Here is a 19,813-nt window from a genome sequence, read left to right on the forward strand (position 1 = left end):
ATCCACTTTGTTACCATAACAGGAGAAAGGGAGGTAAAAATTCACATACACATTGACAAGCTGCTGCTTGATGCTTGCCTGTTGCTGGTGGCGGTGAGGAAAAGGCCTCTCCTGTATTTCAACAGGAGCAGAGTCCTAAAGAACAGGAAAAAAAACAACCTTAAGTTACATAAGATGTGTCCATGTGCATGTCCTTACCATCCCATGTTGGGTTTGCACTGTCTCCTCACCCTCTCCGGATATTTATTGTGCAGAAGATGAACAAGTTCCGCACTTATAACTCTGTGGATGATGCTCTGAATGTCATCATGTGTGTTGAAGGATGGTAGATTTATATCATCCAGACCACGATGATGCTGCTGCTGCAGAAACGAAAGGGGGCCGTGAAATTAAACATGGAAAGTTTGTTGTGGGAAATGAAAAGACATAAAGGAAACAGCACCAACCTGCTGCATATCCTGCATCTCACTCTGCAGAGAGCGGAGATTAGGAGCTTCTCGGCTGTACAGACCCTGAGGACTCGTGGAATGTCTATCATATCTGCCCCAATTCAGAAGAAGAAAACATGGGTCAACTTGAAGAATAGTTTGAACTTTTACATTTTAAAATGTTATGGTTGGCTGGTATCTATATGGTTAATCTTGTTAAATAGAAGATTTCAATTGGATTTTCAATTTTAATTCAGGGCTATCAAATCTATTTTCGCTCAGGTGCCAAATACGTAGCATTTGATATATCAGTCCCTGTGGAATCCCCACAATTTTGTAAGATTTTTTGTGAGAAATCACAGTTCTTTGAGTTCTTTTGTGAATTTGTGACTGCAGTTAAAAACAATCCTAATAATGATAATAATAAACAGCCTTTATTGTAATACACGCCCAGGTACATACACAAAATTAGTCTGCCAGTCTATCAGAGGACTAACCAACCTTTACTAGCATACATAATTTATTGACATGCCTGTGGAACACATGGAAACTCATCACATGAATCAGGGTGTGACTAAAAATCAGGTGAGTTTCCCTACTCTAAATTTAAATGTATGGATTAAAACTTCAAAAAAAGGAACTGATTTGGTTTTTCCTCTGAAACAAAGATCTGTGTAATAAATTCCACCAAGAAAGGGCTGCACAAGTCATATCGATGGTCAGACTTTTGTTGAACTGACTGTTATTGTACCTAAAAGCAGCATCTGAACAACAAAGAACCTTCAGAAAAAATATTTTACTGACTTGGTTAGTTGAAGAACATAAAGACAAAGAAAAAATAATAAGGGTAATAATGATGGGCAACTTTAGTCCCCTAATTGTACTAAAATGACCCTATATTTATATCATCAGGAGTTATCATAAGATGAGTTTTACAGATGTATTTCAAAAGCATTAAATAGCCAGAACAAAGAACACAAACTGTTATCCATAAATACCTCTGAAGAACTTGGTGTGAATGTTCCTGTAACCTCATCAGCTCTGACTGCAGACTCTGTAACAACAAAACAAAGTCAATATTCAGACAGCCGTTGGAACGGCTAAACAGAAAACAACATGCTTTAGTGTTATACAACCTATTATGTAACTTAAACCTGTTTAAAATGCTTTGCAAGTTACACGCATGGTTACTTTGCTATTATGCGCAAAATGTACCTCGATCATTTTATGATTCTCCGCATGTGAATTCTTCATCTTATCCATAACAACATCTTTCTGAGGAGAAGTTGACAGACGTTCAGTAGAAACAGGTGAAGAAGGAAGAATTAAAACATGCACAAACAGTATTGAATGCTTTAAGAAAAAATAATGATTGACCTTTGTGATTTCTCTATCCCTCAGTGTCAACATAACCAGTGTTTCCTCCAGTTCAGCCTGTGAATGTAGAGATGTTAACGCACAAAGGAAACACACACACGCATGCACACACGTTCATACCCTTAGCTCTGCATTGACTTTTCTCAGTTTGTTGAGGGAGTCTTCAGAACACGTTTTCTCAAAGGCAATTTTTTCATTCTGTGTTGACAAAATCAATCTTTTTAAGGGTGAATAACACTAAATTAGACATTCTCAGCTATTGTATGTACATTACGTCCCCTAATTAAGCCCAGAGTTACCTTGTCTTCAAGCCTCCGAACATGACTCTTCAGACATTCAATCTCGTGACTCTGAGGACCAGAAGAAACTCACATGAAGACGAGAAGAAATAAGACTAAAAGTGAGCTTTACTGGGAGATGTACCAGTTTGGTGCAGCTGCTCTGAGTGCGACTGGCTCTATCCTGGGCCTCTTTAAAGGCCCGACGGGTTTCCTCTAGCTCTTCAGTCAAAGACCTGACTCTGACTGCTGACCGCTGAGCACTGCACACAAAACAAAAGCACAGGTGATAAGCTGAGACTTTGAACCACATCACTATGAGTACGGTTTGGGGGTATTTACAGCCTTATAAACAAACCTATTGATGAAACAAGTTCAGATGAACTACTCCCGGGCCCGCGGAACATCTCTGCACGGAATAGCACGTACCACGTTCCTGAGAATTTTGTCAAATGACTAGGTTCCACCGAGTAAAACAAATCAAATTGTGCAACGTAAAAATTTAATCTACGTTGAAATACCTTTGAAACAATATATCACACGACTATGTTACAATAAATTTAGAAATTACCGGAAAAGGGGATGGGCCCCCGGGTCCCTCATCAAATAATGCGAGGCATAATCATAATCTACATTGAATTACCTTTGAAATTATATATCACATGACTATGTTCCAATAAATTTGGAAATTATCGAAAATGGGGGGTGGGCCCCATTTCAAAAACAGGGCTCCGAGCAGCTCATCATATTCATACCAAACTGAATTCTGATCTAGCAAGGACTAACGGAGGAGTAGTCATTTGAAAAATGGGGCCCCCGGAGACCCCCTGGCACCCCCCTGTGACACGTACGGGGTAATGAGCCCCATTTATATATTGGTATGTGCCAATGATTCGGTACTACCAACCGTCGTAACATTTGACTCGCAAATAAATGAGAAATCGACTTTCATTTTGGGGCTCCTTGGGGCCCCCCTAGGCCTCAAATCAAAAATCGGCTCCGAGCATTGATGTGTACACATCCATAGATTATACCTACCAAATTTCAGCCCCATCCGTTCACGAATAACAGAGTAGCGATTTTAACTAGTGTACACAACAACAAGAACAAAAACAAAAACAAGGAGAACAAAGTGAGTGGTGTTTTGAGTCTGGTAGCCCGGCCTAAAAATAATAATATTTTTCTTTTATCAAGAAGAAGTCGTCTCTGCATGTTAGACAAAAACATTAGAAATAAATCCATGTAGAAGTGTTGTCAGATACTCCAGCTCATACCTTAAAGATACATTTAATAAAATATAAATGCAAAAATAAAGGACATTATTACAGCAACAATATATTCCTTTAAATAAACTAATATTCTAAGAAAACTAATAAAAGTGAGTAAATATTTTCTACAGCTAATTATTATTGCCTTTGATTTACAGTAAGTACATACTGGGATATCAATGGACACTTTTCAATCACTTCACTTCAATTTTTTTTATCCTCTGAATGTCTGTGATTCTTTTAGGATAGAATAGAATACAGTTTATTGCCATATGTACAACTTAAAAATAACAGGCACAATGGAATACTTGTCCATGTCCCAGAATCAGATTCAAAAAAATTACAAACAACAAATCAGCAAAGACAGTATGAGTAAACTTGCAAAAACAAGGAAAGAACAGAACTATACTTTAGAAATAAATAAATAAGCATACTTTAAGGTTCTCTGGGGTCAACTACTGTATTACAGCTGTTTTTGGAATCCAATTGTTACAGGATAAAAGCTAAGATGAAATTGGATAACAAACGTCCCAGAGGAGTTGTCCCCTACCTAGCCAGCTTTGCCCGGAGCTCAGTGATCTCCAGAGTGAGCTGCAGGTTGACATCCTCACATTGGGCCACAGTCCTCAACAGGCTGCTGTTCTGTTCATTCAGCTTACGATGTGCATGCTTGAGTTCGACGACTGTGCCTGACAGGTCCTTTCCATCACTGAATCCAAGTAAACAGTTTATATGTAAGAATGAAATTGTAACGTGTGTGGCTCCTATTGAAAACAAATGGACTCAGAAGAACAACTGACCAGGAACATTGGTGACCTTCTGAGGAGGGCGCGCTGCTTTGAGGGAACGTCAGATCAAGCTCTGAGAGAAAACCAGATAAGAGTGAGAAAATAAACTCATCTTATTAGGATAATTCTCTGAAGTCTGAACAAAACAGCGATGGCTCACCATTGACGTGCACTTTAGAAGAGTCTGGCCATGATTCATGACTGCTCTCTACATCATTGCTGAAACAAAGAAGGAATCAATTCTCCACTAAAATAACTTTGACACCCCTGTTGTAGACTAATTGATAAAACTGTCTTTGAGGTTTTATAGATAAGACTGATATTACGCTGTCATTATAATGACATGACACCCGTCATTAGCATGAATACGGTGTCATGAAGGCTGTCATTAAGTGTCGTTTGTTACCCTAACCCTACCTAACCCCACTAGATCCCTCCACCTAACCCAAAAAATGCCAACATAACTCCAAAGGTGTCATAATTTAGCAAATGACACTTAATGACAGCCTTCCTGACACCGTATTTATGCTAATGACATAATGACAACGTAATGTCAGCCTTATTATAAAAGCACGCAATCTCAGTGAAGCCACATGTATTTGTACACATACACATTTATAGGTGCAAGGAGAGCAGGAGACGCGCATTCAGTTCACTATAACAGTTTATTAAGAAACATTGCTGGTGGCCTAACGCTGGAGGGAGAGAACAAACAGTAAAGATTTCAATGCTATATCATTTTTCTCTATCACAAATAGCTAAAAAACTGATTGTTAAAAGTCCCCAGTGATACACAATATTAATGGGATCCTCCACTGTTTTTACAAATGTTGCCTAAAATATTTGCATGTAAATAAAGGCAACCAGGATTCACTGGTGCTCATTAGAATCAGCAGTGAATCCTACTGCTGCGTTAAGCAGCAACCGGTTGCCTTTATTTACATGCACACAGAGCTCTTCTCTTCTTCATGCCGTCTACAAAACAGCAGAGTGGGAACTGTCGTCCCCTGTGGCCACAGATTTTTTCGGGACACGGTTTTAATTGATCATCTCTCAGTAAACAAAAGAGGTTTATGTCGACTTTTAAGTTTTACTGATTGTTAGAGTAACCCAAAGCAGCAAAAGTTCTCTTTTTGACTGAAAAAACTGCTAAATGATCCAAAATGCTTCACCTCCCATAGAACTCAATGGACTAAAAGGAGCATTTCAACATGGCGGCAAACAGGGTAAAGCAGGCACAGTTTTATAAGTTAATAAATCAAATATGGTGCAAAATAATGGCTTTTGTTAGGCATAAGGACATTTCAAAGGTTTTAGGCCACATTTGTAAAAACATTGGAGGAGGGAGAGTGTCGGAAACTCAAGTGTCCATCACCCCTGAATCAATCCAGTGACCTCACCCACTGCAATGTGGCTTGGCAACTCACACTGCAAACACTCGGTGGCCACTACCCTTTATACATTGCATGCAATAATGAGGGTGCTCTGCACACTCCCCAGCTAGTCCTCCTGCATGTCCACTAGACGAGGTCTGGCAACCCAGACTATAAGAACTCAGGCAAAGCAGCAGTCTGGCCCTTCATCTCAATTTAGAGGTTTATTTTGCTCAGCCAAGTTCATCAGCTCTTCACTTCTTTAGATCAACACAGTGTTTCAACTAGCTCAGGCCAGGTCAGTCAGCTCTCAACTTCTGCACAACTGCACACAAACGGAGGAGGGTCGGGCCAGCTGTGAGGCGTTTCAGATGGGCTACAAAACAGCTTTAGTGGGGGTTCCGTTGCCTTTTCACCAACCAAGTCAAGTAGAAGCAACCCTAGGTCATGGAAAATATCACCCTAACCCTATTACAATATCTTGTTTTGAAATGCCAATCAAGACCGGACATTAAGTTACAATTCAGAAGCGAATAAGAAGAAGGGGGTGTTTCTGCCTTCAAAGGGGGTGTACCCACTTACAAACTAAAACACCCCTTTTTGCTGCTGGTTGGATGATAATGCACAAACAGGGAGATCCTACCCTACCACACCTCTGCCAGGAAGAGGCCTTAATTGCCAACACCTGTCCTTTTATTGGCAGGAAGCTATCCCTAATCTGTCCTATAGAGGGCAATGTTCTCACCCTGTCTAACAGCCCTCACAATATGTATAGAACTTAAATTAAAATGTTAATGGCTAAACTCCAAAAAATGTGTTCAGATTCTTCATAATCCATATTTCACTGAAGATGTTTTTTTTTACAAAAAACAAAAGAATATCCTGTCATTCTTTGATTTGACTCATACAACCTGAATAATGTCTGTAAACTTTATTGATCATTGACGTTAAATTGTCTACATTTTCACCCATTTTCCTTGGGTGGTGGTGGGCTGTTGGCTGTGAGCGCCTGGACTTGCTCAATATCCCACAGTGTTGGCCTGGATGAGACTTGAACCAGCAGCCCTTCAGTTATAAGCTTGCTGTCCTTAAGCACTAGGTCACTACTCCCCAATCTTACCTTGTAAAGCTTCACTAAGTCACCTTAAACCTCGATCAGCCATGAAATGTGTAAAAATGTATCAAATGTTGGCATTCCTTTATGCTGTTAGTTTTTTTTTTCAAAAACAATAAATCCGATCACTCTCACCTGCCTTGGCTGCACTGAGAGATCCACTCCCTCATAGTAGAGTGGAACATTTCTCGGTTTACGTGGGGATCGTGACAGTCAGGGTCTAACAGCCGTCGCAAGGCAGCCACTCTCTCTTGCTCTGGGCTCTGAGTAGTCATGGTCTGCAGGTACTTGATGATGGTGGAGGCCAACACCTGCCCTGAGAGGAAACAGCGGGGGAACAAAGAGCATTGTTGGTGGTGTGTCTTCATAATTTGTCTGTAATGATCACCTGTGAACCTGAGCACCTGAGCTGCTGGTGTTACATGCATTGTACATGATGTCCAGGAGTTCATGTTCAGAAAATCCTCCCGTGTCATTGGTGTCCTCCCTTGGTTCAGAGCTGGATGTGTCCCACGCTTCACATCCAGAGACATCTGAGTTCATTTGCAGCGCTTGCACACAGACACAACGTCTGATTAACTGTAAATATTTCAGATATGGTTTAATGAAAGAGAATCACTTACGATCCCCGCTGTCAGACATGGTCTTTTTGCTCCTGAAGCTCTGGAAGAATAATTGTCCTTAATAGCATGTGAAGTACCTGCATTATTGGATATTTTAAGAATACACGCAAAAACACATTTAACACTCCTATGTAGACAAATAAATATCTAAATTAATTAACCCAGTATGCATTCTTTAAACAGATAACTACACTTTTCCCCACTGCACAATCATTATTTGAACATTTATGTAATGTAATTATGATCCTATCCTTTACCAAAAAAGAACATATAAGAGAAATTAAACTTACTCATTGGTCTTGGGATTCACCTCCAAAGAATGCGATTCTCAAATGTTGATTTCTCTCCATCAAAACCATGGTAGAGTCTCCCTCTCATTCACTATGGTGTTACATGAAGTCTTTAAGATGCTCTTATGCCTGTTTTCCTGCTTCACATCAAAACCAGCTGACATCCCCCTGCTGCCCCTCTCCTCTCTACCCCCTCCTCCAGCACCTTCCCGCAGGGCTGCCCACGTCATGCCCCCACAAAGGTCTCACACTTAAATTCACATTCATCCGTAAAAACCTAATTAGGATCAACTGGACTCTTGCTTCTGAGACAAACAACAGGAGAAAAGTTCATTCAAACTACGACCTAACCAACCACCCCACCAAACATGTTTAATACTCCGAGGAAAAATTAGTGATTAGGCACATCTAAACAAAAAGGGCCCCAAAGGGTTTTAACTAGGGCTGAACGATTTTGAAAAACAATCTAATTGCGATGTTTTTCCCCTCAATATTGCAATTTAATATGCAATTATTTTTTCAACGGCCTCTTGTCATATATTTTTCAATGAACACAAGCAATAAATCAATCGGTTTCATAATAAACAATTTCAAATTCATTCAAACTTTAAATAAATATGATACATAAATTTTAAAGCACAGATGACAACAATAAAGCAAACAAATCTGCGGCTTTACCTCTTCAACATATCTAATTAACTTCACGTTTCATAAAACATGTTAACATGTGGACTGCACTTCTTAAACATACTCTGAACTTAACAGGACAGGACAAGAAAAATAAATAAATAAAATTGCAGCCTTTGCGATTAGAAAATCGTGTTTTATGATACCGTGATAATATCACAAATGCAATTATTCGTTCAGCCCTAGTTTTAACCAAACATTTTGCTGGAGAAGCATGTCTGACCCCTGTAGTGCCACTTCAACCACTGTTACAATTAGAAAAGGAACAGATGACATGGTGAGGGAGGCAGTTATCCATATTTCTGAAACATATTGTGGTGGAGTTAAACCTAATGTACAGAGAGCACAGGACAGGGCACACACTGAGTAGGGATCTGCAACCTTTACTCTCAAAGGAGCCATTTTGCCTCATCTCACCTGGATTAAAGTCCTCCTGGAGCCGGAAAAAAAACCTTCTCAATGAAGACAATACAGTGAATGAAATTCTATACAGTTAAAATGACGTAGAATACTGTTTGATTTCATGATTTGATTTATATTGATCATGTAAATGGCAACTTAAAAACAGAGTAAAATAAAATGAAATAAATTAACATCAAGAAATAACAACTAAACAGTATCTTGCATCTTCAAATTCTTACACATCTCAGTTTACATGAACACAATGTTAATGTATTTAAAGGGCTACGAAAAGTAACTTGAAGTTTGATAACACATGATCATGTGATCAACACATGCTAATTTCTCATTTCTTGCCACACATAAAACATGCATATTTAACCTGCACATTGGTGGTTAAATGAATCCGTCCCCACACTATTAAAATCTCTATTTTCTTCCAGAATAGTGTTTTTGTTGGTTTAGTTTCTTACCAGGGATTTAAAACTTAAGGTTAGCCACAGGTGCAGGAAAGTTGATGGTCTGTAGATGTTGCAGGAAGTGAAGTAGGAAGGTGCTGAGTCATTGCACAATGTGATTTATTTTTAGGTTAACAAATTGTTATATCTTGATTTTATTTGTCATTAATCAATAATAGCCTCTGTAGGAAAATAACAACTCTTTATTTCAATAGGTTTTTTTTTTTTAAAGCTATAGGGAGCCATTGCAAAAGAGTCAAAGAGCCACATGAGGCTCCAGAGCCGCAGGTTGCAGACCCCTGCACTGAGTAGTTAGTCAGTCCATAACAGGACAAACACACACGGAAAGGCTATGACTGGCACACACACACAATCTCTCCTGACATCTATTAAAACACTCCCAGTATTCTGTTCATAGAAGCACACACACAAACTCCAGTGAATGATGCATATCACATAATAATATCCCCAAATACAACAGCACAAAACCAAAAGTGACTCAAAAAACATTAAATGATAACAGAAATACACAAAATGACCCACAAAAAAACACACAAAATGACTCCAGACACACACACACACACACAAAACACTAACAAAAATAACAGAAAAATATTTTTAAAAAGGAAACAAAATCATTCAAACACACTTATATATATATAAACATCCAAAATAATAGAAAACCACACAAAACGGCAACAAACACACAACAAAACCCATTTCTTTCCTGTATTAATGCTCATATTGGTAATTACTAATATGAATGCTGATAATGTGGCCATCGTTCGGATTCAGACAATCCTTTTCGTGACTCCACTCACTGTGATAAAAGTTTCCTCTCTCTGCTTTAAACATAACATGGAGTATCTTGGGGCTGCTACGAGTGTTCATAATCATCTGGGGAATCTAACTAATTACTACACAGAGTGATTTCTAATGCATATCAAGAAGCTAGTTTCCCGCTGCAAAGCGGAACGGATATTCACAGCTACAAGAAGCATGTCGGACTTTTTAAACCGTTACACTATTCGTGTGTTTGTTTCCTGACGGAAGCGTGAAGTGACAGCTGTCAGTGCCCAATCATTTCACGAGCCTGATCCTTTCGGATCCTTTCCACGCATGCGCGAAACGCGTCTACATCCGGTCGGCCTGCAACGGTCGACAACGGTCTGAAGATTTCATTTGTTGGAACATTAAAGCAAACTTCTGTTGACTTTCGCTCTTGATTTTCGTTAAAGATGTCTCGGGGCTCGATTGAAATCCCTCTCCGGGACACGGATGAGGTAAAGCTGTGGTTTATAATGACGTGGTTTAATGCAGAGGGTCCTCTTTAAACACTCGCTGAACTGCTAGCATCGGCTGCTAACTGTAGCTAACAACAGACGCTCTATGATAGAATAGTATATCATTTTACTGCAACTGAGATGAAAAAGTTTCACGTAATTCCGATACAGCGAATGCAACTGATGCATTGTACAAAGATTTAATAGCTATTGCTAATTATTAACTTGTTGGGCTTTTTTCTGCATGGGTTGGAAAGACTTTTCCTGACATTGGAAACACCTGTAATGCCATTAACCGGATTAGAAAATGCCTGCTCTGATAAAAGAACAAGTCTGGGATATAAACACACAAGTTATGTGAGCCAGTATTTTGATTTTGAACCATAAGCATTGCACTTCAGTTTGAGAGCTACGTCTTTCATACTTGCTGCACCAGATTATTTTTGCTTTCGCAAGGTTCAAAATAATAAAAAATATATATATATATTGTTTGTTCTATGTGGCTGTGTTGTCATTCTGTTAACACTAGATTTGTGTTGCATTCAATTATTGCACACTGTCAAAATGACTTTATGCCAAAATAACACAAAATTCAAATGTCCTAATATTAGTATTTGTATAATAATACATGAAATAGACAAATAAGACCCTGTTTTAATTATTATTTCTGTGCAGGTCATCGAGCTCGACTTTGATCAGCTCCCAGAGGGAGACGAGGTCATCAGTATCTTGAAGCAGGAGCACACACAGCTACACATCTGGATCGCTTTGGCGGTAAATTGCATTGTTTTTAATTTTTTTTACTTTTGCACTGTCATTTGATATCTAGCTTGTGACTTTGAGCTCATTCATCACACTGTTTTCTCTCCTTCAGCTGGAATACTACAAACAGGGAAAAACTGAAGACTTTGTGAAGCTTCTTGAGGCAGCCCGCATTGATGGAAACCTCGACTACAGAGACCATGAAAAGGACCAGATGACCTGTCTGGATACGTTGGCAGCTTATTACGTTCAGCAAGCTCGTAAAGAAAAAAACAAAGATGCCAAAAAAGAACTCATCACGCAGGCCACGCTGCTCTATACGATGGCAGATAAGATCATCATGTATGATCAGGTAGGAAACGCGTCCATCAGAGCTGATGATTATTATTGACCTGACCCCTTAACCTACTGCTTTTTCAATCAGAACCACTTGCTGGGACGAGCGTGTTTCTGCTTGCTGGAAGGTGACAAGATGGACCAGGCCGACGCTCAGTTCCACTTCGTCCTCAACCAGTCCACCAATAACATCCCGGCTTTGCTCGGTATGTGGGACAGGAAACGGGTTTGGACTGATCTTAATGCTGTGATGGTGAAAATAATAATCATATTGTTCAACAGGAAAGGCGTGCATCTCCTTTAATAAGAAGGATTACAGAGGAGCACTGGCGTACTACAAAAAGGCTCTGCGAACAAATCCCGGCTGCCCAGGTAAACAAAAGAAATGAGAAGCTTTAAAAAGACTTGCTGCATCCTAACCATGAAACACACATGTTCTCTTTTAAAGACTGCAACCTTGTGGTCACATGTTGTAACAGTAAGTTTTAGTTATAGAGACATCAGTGTAAACTGAATTTAACACAGATTACAAAGGGATTCACTTGGTTTTAATCAATCGTGTTGCCTTTAGTTCACAAACATTCATTTTTCTTTTCCTTTAGTGAAGTCTGATTTTTTTCAGTGTTGAAGCTCTGGATTAAAATCATAAAGCACAGCCAGGTCTGTTAGAGATATTGTGCTATTTAACAGGCTGTGACGTGAAGAGCAGTTTACATGATTATCCAAAGGATAAAACCTACAAAAGAGTCTTAGTGGCTTTGGAAAATTTTTGTGAAAAAAATGAATTAACATTAATCAAACTTACCGGCTGGTGTTAGGTTAGTTTTAGTTTATATGAGGTTGGTATTTGTTTATGTCAAGAGTTAGACATTCAGTGATCTATTTAGATATATACAAACATTTGAAAGACAAAGAATATAGATTTATTCAGAAGTGGAATGGCTACATCATTGTTTACCTGAATATATCAGGAAAAAGGTCATACAGCCTGGTAATGTGGAAACTGTATCTTATAATTTATAAATTCAAACTGTTTTGGGGGAAAAACATTCTGAGCACCAACCTAAAGATGATTCCTAATGTGTGGATTTAGGGGTGTTTACTCACAGTTCAGCAGCTAGTGAACACAACAGGGATTATAAACACATGGAATATTTCTATATGAAATGACCTCATTTCAACCAATTCATTATGTATTATAAACACTTGAGTTCAATGAAATAAATAACTGCTAAGCAAGCAAACAAAGCTTATTGTGGTTTAAAATGACAATGATATTTTAAAGAAACATTGCTTTAACACACAATGATTAAACGGATGTTTTAGATCAGATTAGATGGGGATTATTTATTTTTTTTAACAGTTTGGTTTTTACGAGGTTAAAGCTTTTGGACTAAACTCTGTTTTTGATGTGTATTCATGAACTGCAGCACCTTTTAGTACACATTTCTTATTTCCTGTTTGTGGTCCTGTGCTTCTGTCCAGCTGAGGTACGACTGGGGATGGGACACTGCTTTGTCAAACTCAGCAAACTGGAAAAGGCCCGTCTGGCATTCGGCCGAGCCCTGGAGCTGAATTCCAAGTGCGTCGGCGCACTCGTGGGTTTGGCCGTTTTGGAACTGAACAACAAGGAGGCGGACTCCATCAAGAACGGCGTCCAGCTTTTGTCGCGAGCCTACACCATCGACCCCAGCAACCCCATGGTGCTCAATCATCTGGCCAATCACTTCTTCTTCAAAAAGGTGATCAGATTGTTGCTCCAATCGCAACTCCAAGTCATGTCTGCAGGTTTCCAGCATGTAACTGATGGTCTTTGTTTGTTGGCAGGATTACAGTAAAGTGCAGCATCTTGCTTTGCACGCTTTCCACAACACGGAGGTGGAGGCCATGCAGGCGGAGAGCTGCTACCAGTTGGCGCGCTCGTTTCACGTGCAGGTCAAACCCTAAATGAAACTCTACAAACAACGTCCTGCAGTTTCACTTCATGTGTGTGACGCCTCTTTTTTCCCTTCCTTCTTTCAGGAGGATTATGACCAAGCTTTTCAGTATTATTACCAGGCCACTCAGTTTGCCTCGTCCACCTTTGTGCTGCCCTTCTTTGGCCTGGGACAGATGTACGTGTATCGCAGGGACAAAGAAAATGCAGCGCAGTGCTTTGAAAAGGTTTTGAAGGCCTACCCCAACAACTATGAGACCATAAAGATCCTCGGGTCCCTTTATGCAAGCTCCGAAGATCAGGAGAAGAGAGACGTTGCTAAAGTATGTCAACTTCATTGAATTAAATTATTCATGCTATTGTTGGGTGCAGATGAATGGAATAATAACTCGATTTAAGATGCGTTTGGTGCCCTTAGTGCAAAAAATCATCAAAACATGTATGGTCTTTGGGTTCCAGGGTCACTTAAAGAAAGTAACGGAGCAGTACCCAGATGACGTGGAGGCGTGGATCGAGCTGGCTCAGATTCTGGAGCAGACCGACATCCAGGGAGCGCTGTCTGCCTACGGCACGGCCACTCGCATCCTGCAGGAGAAAGTACAGGCTGACGTTCCTCCGGAGATCCTCAACAACCTGGGGGCTCTGCACTTCAGACTGGGAAACTTGGGGGAAGCCAAGGTAATCCCATTAATACCATTTCAGCTCTTGACGCTCATATTTCTGGAACGAGAATTTAAGTTTTAGGAAGTATTGACAACAAAATTTAAAACCAAATCTCTGTTTATTATTAACTGACGAGTAAAAACCACACACACCAGCCAATCTGGATTAGAAGAACCATCCTAATTAATTATCGTAATTTAAACTTTCAGGATTGGAGCTTTATTCTTATAGGTTGTAAGTCAGTTGTTCACATATGCAAAGAAACTGGTGAAGAATGTGATTATTGTATGTTTTGCACTTTTTCTAACAGGTCTTAGACATTTTTTTGTATTATGCATTAGTAATATGCCACTTTACTACCTTCACAAACACAATATTTCTAAATGTGTTACAGTATAACAAAAGTGTCAAATTACTGAAAAATACTAAAGCTAAAAGTGACGTCCACCAACTAAATTACTTTTGAGTGTAAGACTAAATTGAAATCAGCATTTCTTGTCAAACTTAACAATGATGAGAAAATAAAGCACTGCTATAAGTCCTAATGAGGATGAAGAAATGGATCAATGGTTCACTTGTGCAGCAGAACATTCTATATTTGTTGTGTTTTCTTTCTGACAGAAATATTTCCTCGCGTCTCTGGAACGAGCCAAAGCCGAAGGAGAGCACGACGAGCATTACTACAACGCCATTTCTGTCACCACCTCCTACAATCTGGCACGTCTTTATGAGGCCATGTGTGAATTCCATGAAGCCGAGAAACTTTACAAAAACATCCTTCGCGAGCATCCCAACTACGTTGACTGTAAGCCCCCCCCCCACCCTGGATGTTGCGCATTAAAGAAGAAGTTTAACGTTTATACTAGTTATAAGAAGCTTTTCCATGTTTTTGGCCTGTAGGTTATTTGCGACTGGGAGCAATGGCTCGGGACAAAGGGAACTTCTATGAGGCATCTGATTGGTTCAAAGAAGCCCTGCAGATCAATCAGGTTCGTTGTTTGCTTGCATCTTTTTCTTTAAATAAAATTACTCACAAAAGCTTCAGCAGCTCTGAGGATGAATGTTGTTCTTTGGTGCAGGATCACCCAGACGCCTGGTCCCTGATCGGAAATCTTCACTTGGCCAAACAAGAGTGGGGACCCGGGCAGAAGAAGTTTGAGCGTATTCTAAAGCAGCCGTCCACACAGAACGACACCTACTCCATGTTGGCTCTGGGAAATGTGTGGCTGCAAACTCTCCACCAGCCCACCAGAGACAGAGAGAAGGTACTATATCATGTCATAGTATTACAGTCTGTCACAGTGTAATATTTATTTATAACACTACTGTAATACATAGTTCAGACACGCTCATGTTAACGATGTGTGTCATGTGTTATATATTATGTACTGTGTACAATCACTGGTGATCAGCTGTTTTTGTTAAATAATGACACAGATCCCTAAGCAGTGTTCATTTTGGAAGCACATTTTAATTTAGTTTTAGTCATAGACCAACTTAGTATTAGTCAAAAGTTTAAAAAAAAGATTAGGTATAGTCTGCTTTTAATTAACTAAATGGCAATTAGGTTTTAGTCGACTAAAATGACAGAAATATACAGGATAAGAGTTTAAGCATTTCTTAAAGATTTAATTGCCATTTATCAACCTGATATGGGTTTTTATTAATGTCTATAAAAACACAAAGACAGATTTGAAGTGATCAATGCATAAGACCACATTAGTTCTGATTGGGTTTCGTCCCATGTGACGACAGTATATTTTTGTTTTTATTAGTCAACAAAAATATAAACATATTGTGATACAGTTTTCATTCATATGTACTTTTTTTAGATTAGTCATTGTCTAGTTATTGTCACTTTAAAAAATATGTAGTTGACAAAAAATATATTGAAAATATTTAGTCAACAAAATTAATAACATAGCACAACCTTTTGGTCTATATTGTAATTTTTATAGCTCACTTATGTTGTGTTGGCAGCGTATCGGTGTTTGTGTGTGTGAGAACTAATATTTGGTTTCCAATAGGAAAAGAGACACCAGGATCGCGCCCTAGCAATTTACAAACAAGTCCTCCGCAATGACCCCAAGAACCTCTACGCCGCTAATGGCATTGGTGAGTTAAGCCGTACGCGTTTGGTTTGATGTATTCTTCCAGCGTGTGGTGCTAAGCCTGTTATTGTTGGCTTTAGGTGCCGTCCTCGCCCACAAAGGTTATTACAGGGAAGCTCGGGACGTTTTTGCTCAGGTGAGGGAAGCAACAGCAGACATCAGTGACGTCTGGTTAAACCTGGCTCACATCTACGTGGAGCAGAAGCAGTACATCAGCGCTGTGCAAATGGTAAAGACTTTTCCCTATAGTAGCCGTCAGGGATGGGATTGGGGTTGGAAAAAATGCTGGTCATTGTACTCATATCTGAGTTGTAAATGAACATGGGTAATTGAGGATGTAATTGTAAATATAAAATGTAATTGACCCCAACCCTGTTAGCCGTTAATGAAGATTATGGGAATTTAGCGAGCAGTGATTTCTTTCATTGTGCCCCTCAGTACGAGAACTGCCTGAAAAAGTTTTACAAACATCAGAACACAGAGGTTCTGCTCTACCTGGCCAGAGCCCTTTTTAAATGTGGCAAACTTCAAGAGTGCAAGCAGATGCTGCTGAAGGTAAGAGCAGGAGGGATGGGATTCCACACTGGAGTTTGTCAAAGGTGTAACCGCTTTTTACCCGTGTGCACATCAAGGCCCGCCACGTGGCCCCCAGCGACACAGTGCTGATGTTCAACGTGGCCCTGGTGCTGCAGAGACTGGCCACACTGGTGTTGAAAGATGAGAAAAGCAACCTGAAGGCTGTGCTCAGCGCCGTCAAGGAACTCGAGCTGGCTCACAGGTTGAAGTTTGATTCCCGAAGCAATTTTAAGCGTGTGGATCCTCTGGTTGCATTCACACAGCTTTTTCTTCCTTTTTGTCTTGCAGATATTTCAGCCACCTCAGCAAGGTGGGAGACAAAATGAGGTTTGACCTCGCTCTGGCTGCGTCTGAGGCCAGGTCAGTGTCCATTTTTTTAAATGTATTTTTAATTTTTAAACACATCTGCTCCCAGTCAGTCTCTCTCTATCTGTATTTGTTACCACTATTAAAGCTTTAATATTTATGTAGTTTATGGACTCCTCTTTCCAACAGTCACTGTTAGATTCGTAATGAAAACATTTGGCATGTGAAGCTGGGGAGCATCTAAAGCACACGTCAAACTCAGGATGCCAAACCCGGTTCTTTCCAGCATCCAATTTGGCCCGTGGCAGAGAGCAAAAAAGTCAGAGAAACCATGAATCATTATGTAAATTCAGTTGTAGATATTTCCAATTTGATACACAAATTCAATGAAACGCAGGGGTTTACATTTTCCTCATGCTTATATCACATGATGGCAGTCAAATTATTAAAAGGACTCTCAATTTTTCCAAAATCCTGCAATTTTCTTGAAATTATTCCACAAAATTTTCCCAAATTACATTAAAACTTGTCATAAAATCAAATAACATGAAAGTGAAGATCCTGCAGGGACTAATATCTGTCACTTTTTGCTTTAATATTATTAGTGCCGTACATAATTTATTATTTATTTATATGTGGAAGTGCAAACTCGAACACAAATTATTAAATTACTAATTTTCCCTATAATCTGCAGCCCACTTAAGATAAACTGCTACGTATTTGGCCCCTGAACTAAGTTGAGTTTGACACCCCTCATTTAAAGCATGTTGGGTAGGAGCTCACCTCTGACGTAGAGCAAAGGTTCCCTAACACTTTACTTTTCCAGATAGAAAAACCTCAAAAGTGCTGACATAATGTATGACTTCTCTAACCATCCTTCTCCACCTATTTTGTTGGTAGGCAATGCTCTGACTTGCTGAGTCAGGCTCAGTACCATGTGGCACGAGCCAGAAAGCAGGATGAGGAGGAGAAGGAGCTTCGTGCCAAACAAGAACAGGAGAGGGACTTCCTGCGTCAGCAGTTGTTGAAAGAGCAGGTAAGGTTCTAACATTAGACTCACATTTTTCTGAACTACTGCAAAGCTTTAGGATGAAACTTTTTTTGTTTTTTAAACCTTGATTTTAGGAAGACAAGCGAACCAGGGAAGCGGAGGAACAGAGGAAGCTTTTGGAGCAGCGGGCCCTGTACGTGGAGAAAACCAAGAATCTGCTCACCTTTGAAGGAGCGAAGGAAATGGCTAAAGAGAAGAGGAAAGGAGGAGGAGGGCGAGTACGTGTTTGTTTCACACAGCAGTGGACAGTGCCTCACACACAATGTCAATAATAGCATTTCCTTTTTTCAACTGGCAGCGTCGGAAAGGAGGCGACATGGATGAGTTTGTTAATGATGACTCTGATGAAGACCTCCCAGTGAAGAAGAAGAAGAGGAGAAAGGGCAGCGGCAGCGACCAGGAGGACGACGACGATGACGAAGAGAAGAAGAAAAGGAAGAGGAAGAGGTGAGTGCTGCAGTAAATGTAGAATGCAGGTTAACCCGAGGTGAAGCATTTTGATCCTTAGAGAGAACTTTGTTTTAGACTTTCTAAAGCAGGAGGAGGGGATGACAGTGATGATGGTGAAGAGGGAGCATCTCGACCCAAGAAGCAGCGTAAACCTAAAGAAGGACGCAAGAAGCTGGAGAAGGTCCTTTCTCACATCACTAATGTCCTTAGAATGTGCTCTGGACTCTGTTTGAACTCTGAACTGGTTTTTTTTTTTTGTAGGTGCAGCCGGAGCGTCTGCCGCCTTCACTTAAAGGAAAGATCAAATCTAAAGCAATCATTTCCTCCTCGGAGTCTTCCTCAGATGAAGATGGGTTGAAAATAGCTGAAGACAGGTGAAGAACTCGAGTGCTGATGTAAAGACGATAAGAAATAAAGTGATTTTAACTCCAGTGCTTTTTTCCTCTTACAGAAACCCCAGAGACAGCGGCTCAGGGTCTGACGGTGAAGGCGTCCACAGACAGCGTATCGTGTCTGACAGCGAGTCGGACGGTGGCAGGAACCGTTCAGGCAGTGAAGCGGGCAGTCCTCAACGCTCCGACAATGACGAGTCTGGGAGCGACCGGCCAGTGAAGAAGAGGCCGGTGAGGCAGCAGTCGGACTCGGAGCAATCTGACAACGAGAGCAAGAGGAGTCGCTCAGGATCAGACGATGAGTCCCAGGCCGCGTCGCCCGCCGCTGCCTCGGGACCAGGATCTGACAGAGGATCTGATAGAGGCTCCGAGGCAGGATCAGACAACGAAGGTTCTCCACGGCGATCTGAACCGGAGGGCTCCAACGATGACGACAGTGACTGAGCACTCGAAAATGAACAATGCAGCTTTGAGAAAAATCACCAACTGCATTGTGTTTTCTACTGAAAGCAAGAATTACTGTGCCTGAAATCCTTTCAGATTAGACTAGAATCATGTCCTTTCTTTGTTGGGATGTTACGTTTTGTTTAGGTCTTAATTCTGTCACTATATTTTCATACATGCTGTTTCGTTAATGTTTTGGAAAAGAAAGTTTCCTATTTCTGTCTCAGAAAACAATGATTTGAAAGTGAAATGAATGAAATATCAACTTAAATGATATTTACAATTTTACTGTTCAAACATGAATTAAAGACTCATTTATGCTCATGTATATACATCATTAAACACAATGTCCAAGTTTGCCTACTGTTATTGTGACAGATGCTGTACTCACTTTCAGAATAAACCTTATTCAGATTTTTT

At 40.1% G+C, this 19,813-nt stretch overlaps 2 protein-coding genes across 12 annotated transcripts in view; one reads left to right on the plus strand and one right to left on the minus strand.

Annotated features, from left to right (window-relative positions):
• mrvi1 (murine retrovirus integration site 1 homolog) overlaps nt 1–9,983 on the minus strand; it is a 32,966-nt gene extending 22,983 nt beyond the window's left edge. For 2 of the 10 annotated variants that reach the window (XM_028475778.1, XM_028475717.1), the window contains exons 1-16: nt 7,540–7,671; nt 7,250–7,326; nt 7,031–7,177; nt 6,762–6,942; nt 4,300–4,358; nt 4,152–4,212; nt 3,902–4,060; nt 2,229–2,346; nt 2,105–2,155; nt 1,926–2,003; nt 1,806–1,862; nt 1,644–1,703; nt 1,427–1,482; nt 447–540; nt 231–362; nt 50–135 (exon numbers count right to left, since the gene is read on the minus strand). In XM_028475778.1, coding sequence (XP_028331579.1) covers nt 50–135; nt 231–362; nt 447–540; nt 1,427–1,482; nt 1,644–1,703; nt 1,806–1,862; nt 1,926–2,003; nt 2,105–2,155; nt 2,229–2,346; nt 3,902–4,060; nt 4,152–4,212; nt 4,300–4,358; nt 6,762–6,942; nt 7,031–7,177; nt 7,250–7,268 — 1,358 coding nt within the window. In that variant the 5' untranslated portion in view covers nt 7,269–7,326; nt 7,540–7,671. Of the gene's footprint in view, nt 1–49; nt 136–230; nt 363–446; nt 541–1,426; nt 1,483–1,643; nt 1,704–1,805; nt 1,863–1,925; nt 2,023–2,104; nt 2,156–2,228; nt 2,347–3,901; nt 4,061–4,151; nt 4,213–4,299; nt 4,359–6,761; nt 6,943–7,030; nt 7,327–7,539; nt 7,672–9,904 lie in introns of those variants that run through there. The other 8 variants (XM_028475727.1, XM_028475760.1, XM_028475770.1 and 5 more) reach the window with 8 other exon arrangements.
• A 227-nt stretch (nt 9,984–10,210) lies between these two features.
• On the plus strand, nt 10,211–19,747 carry ctr9 (CTR9 homolog, Paf1/RNA polymerase II complex component). 2 transcript variants are annotated; one of them, XM_028475809.1, is made up of 23 exons: nt 10,211–10,366; nt 11,042–11,140; nt 11,241–11,480; nt 11,553–11,670; nt 11,747–11,836; nt 12,950–13,206; nt 13,292–13,399; nt 13,487–13,723; nt 13,860–14,078; nt 14,685–14,868; nt 14,964–15,052; nt 15,143–15,328; nt 16,091–16,178; nt 16,255–16,403; nt 16,613–16,729; nt 16,807–16,952; nt 17,039–17,110; nt 17,957–18,092; nt 18,182–18,325; nt 18,406–18,554; nt 18,633–18,738; nt 18,819–18,931; nt 19,009–19,747. In XM_028475809.1, exons 1-23 carry the CDS (start codon nt 10,322–10,324, stop codon nt 19,391–19,393), a joined length of 3,477 nt encoding a protein of 1,158 aa, XP_028331610.1. In that variant the 5' UTR covers nt 10,211–10,321; the 3' UTR covers nt 19,394–19,747. The 2 variants fall into 2 exon arrangements, with proteins under 2 accessions (XP_028331610.1, XP_028331620.1); XM_028475819.1 differs by having other exon boundaries at nt 18,406–18,545; nt 18,630–18,738.
• Nucleotides 19,748–19,813: the final 66 nt, after the last annotated feature.

Source organism: Gouania willdenowi, chromosome 3 (assembly GCF_900634775.1).
Source record: "Gouania willdenowi chromosome 3, fGouWil2.1, whole genome shotgun sequence".
NCBI lineage: Eukaryota > Metazoa > Chordata > Actinopteri > Blenniiformes > Gobiesocidae > Gouania > Gouania willdenowi.

Bases quoted from the DNA above. Each gene is read 5' to 3' on its own strand.
- ctr9 (XM_028475809.1), top strand. From the start codon at position 10,322: ATGTCTCGGGGCTCGATTGAAATCCCTCTCCGGGACACGGATGAG. The intron at 11,141-11,240 runs GTAAATTGCATT...TCTCTCCTTCAG, and splicing joins ACATCTGGATCGCTTTGGCG to CTGGAATACTACAAACAGGG. The intron at 16,179-16,254 runs GTGAGTTAAGCC...TGTTGGCTTTAG, and splicing joins CTACGCCGCTAATGGCATTG to GTGCCGTCCTCGCCCACAAA.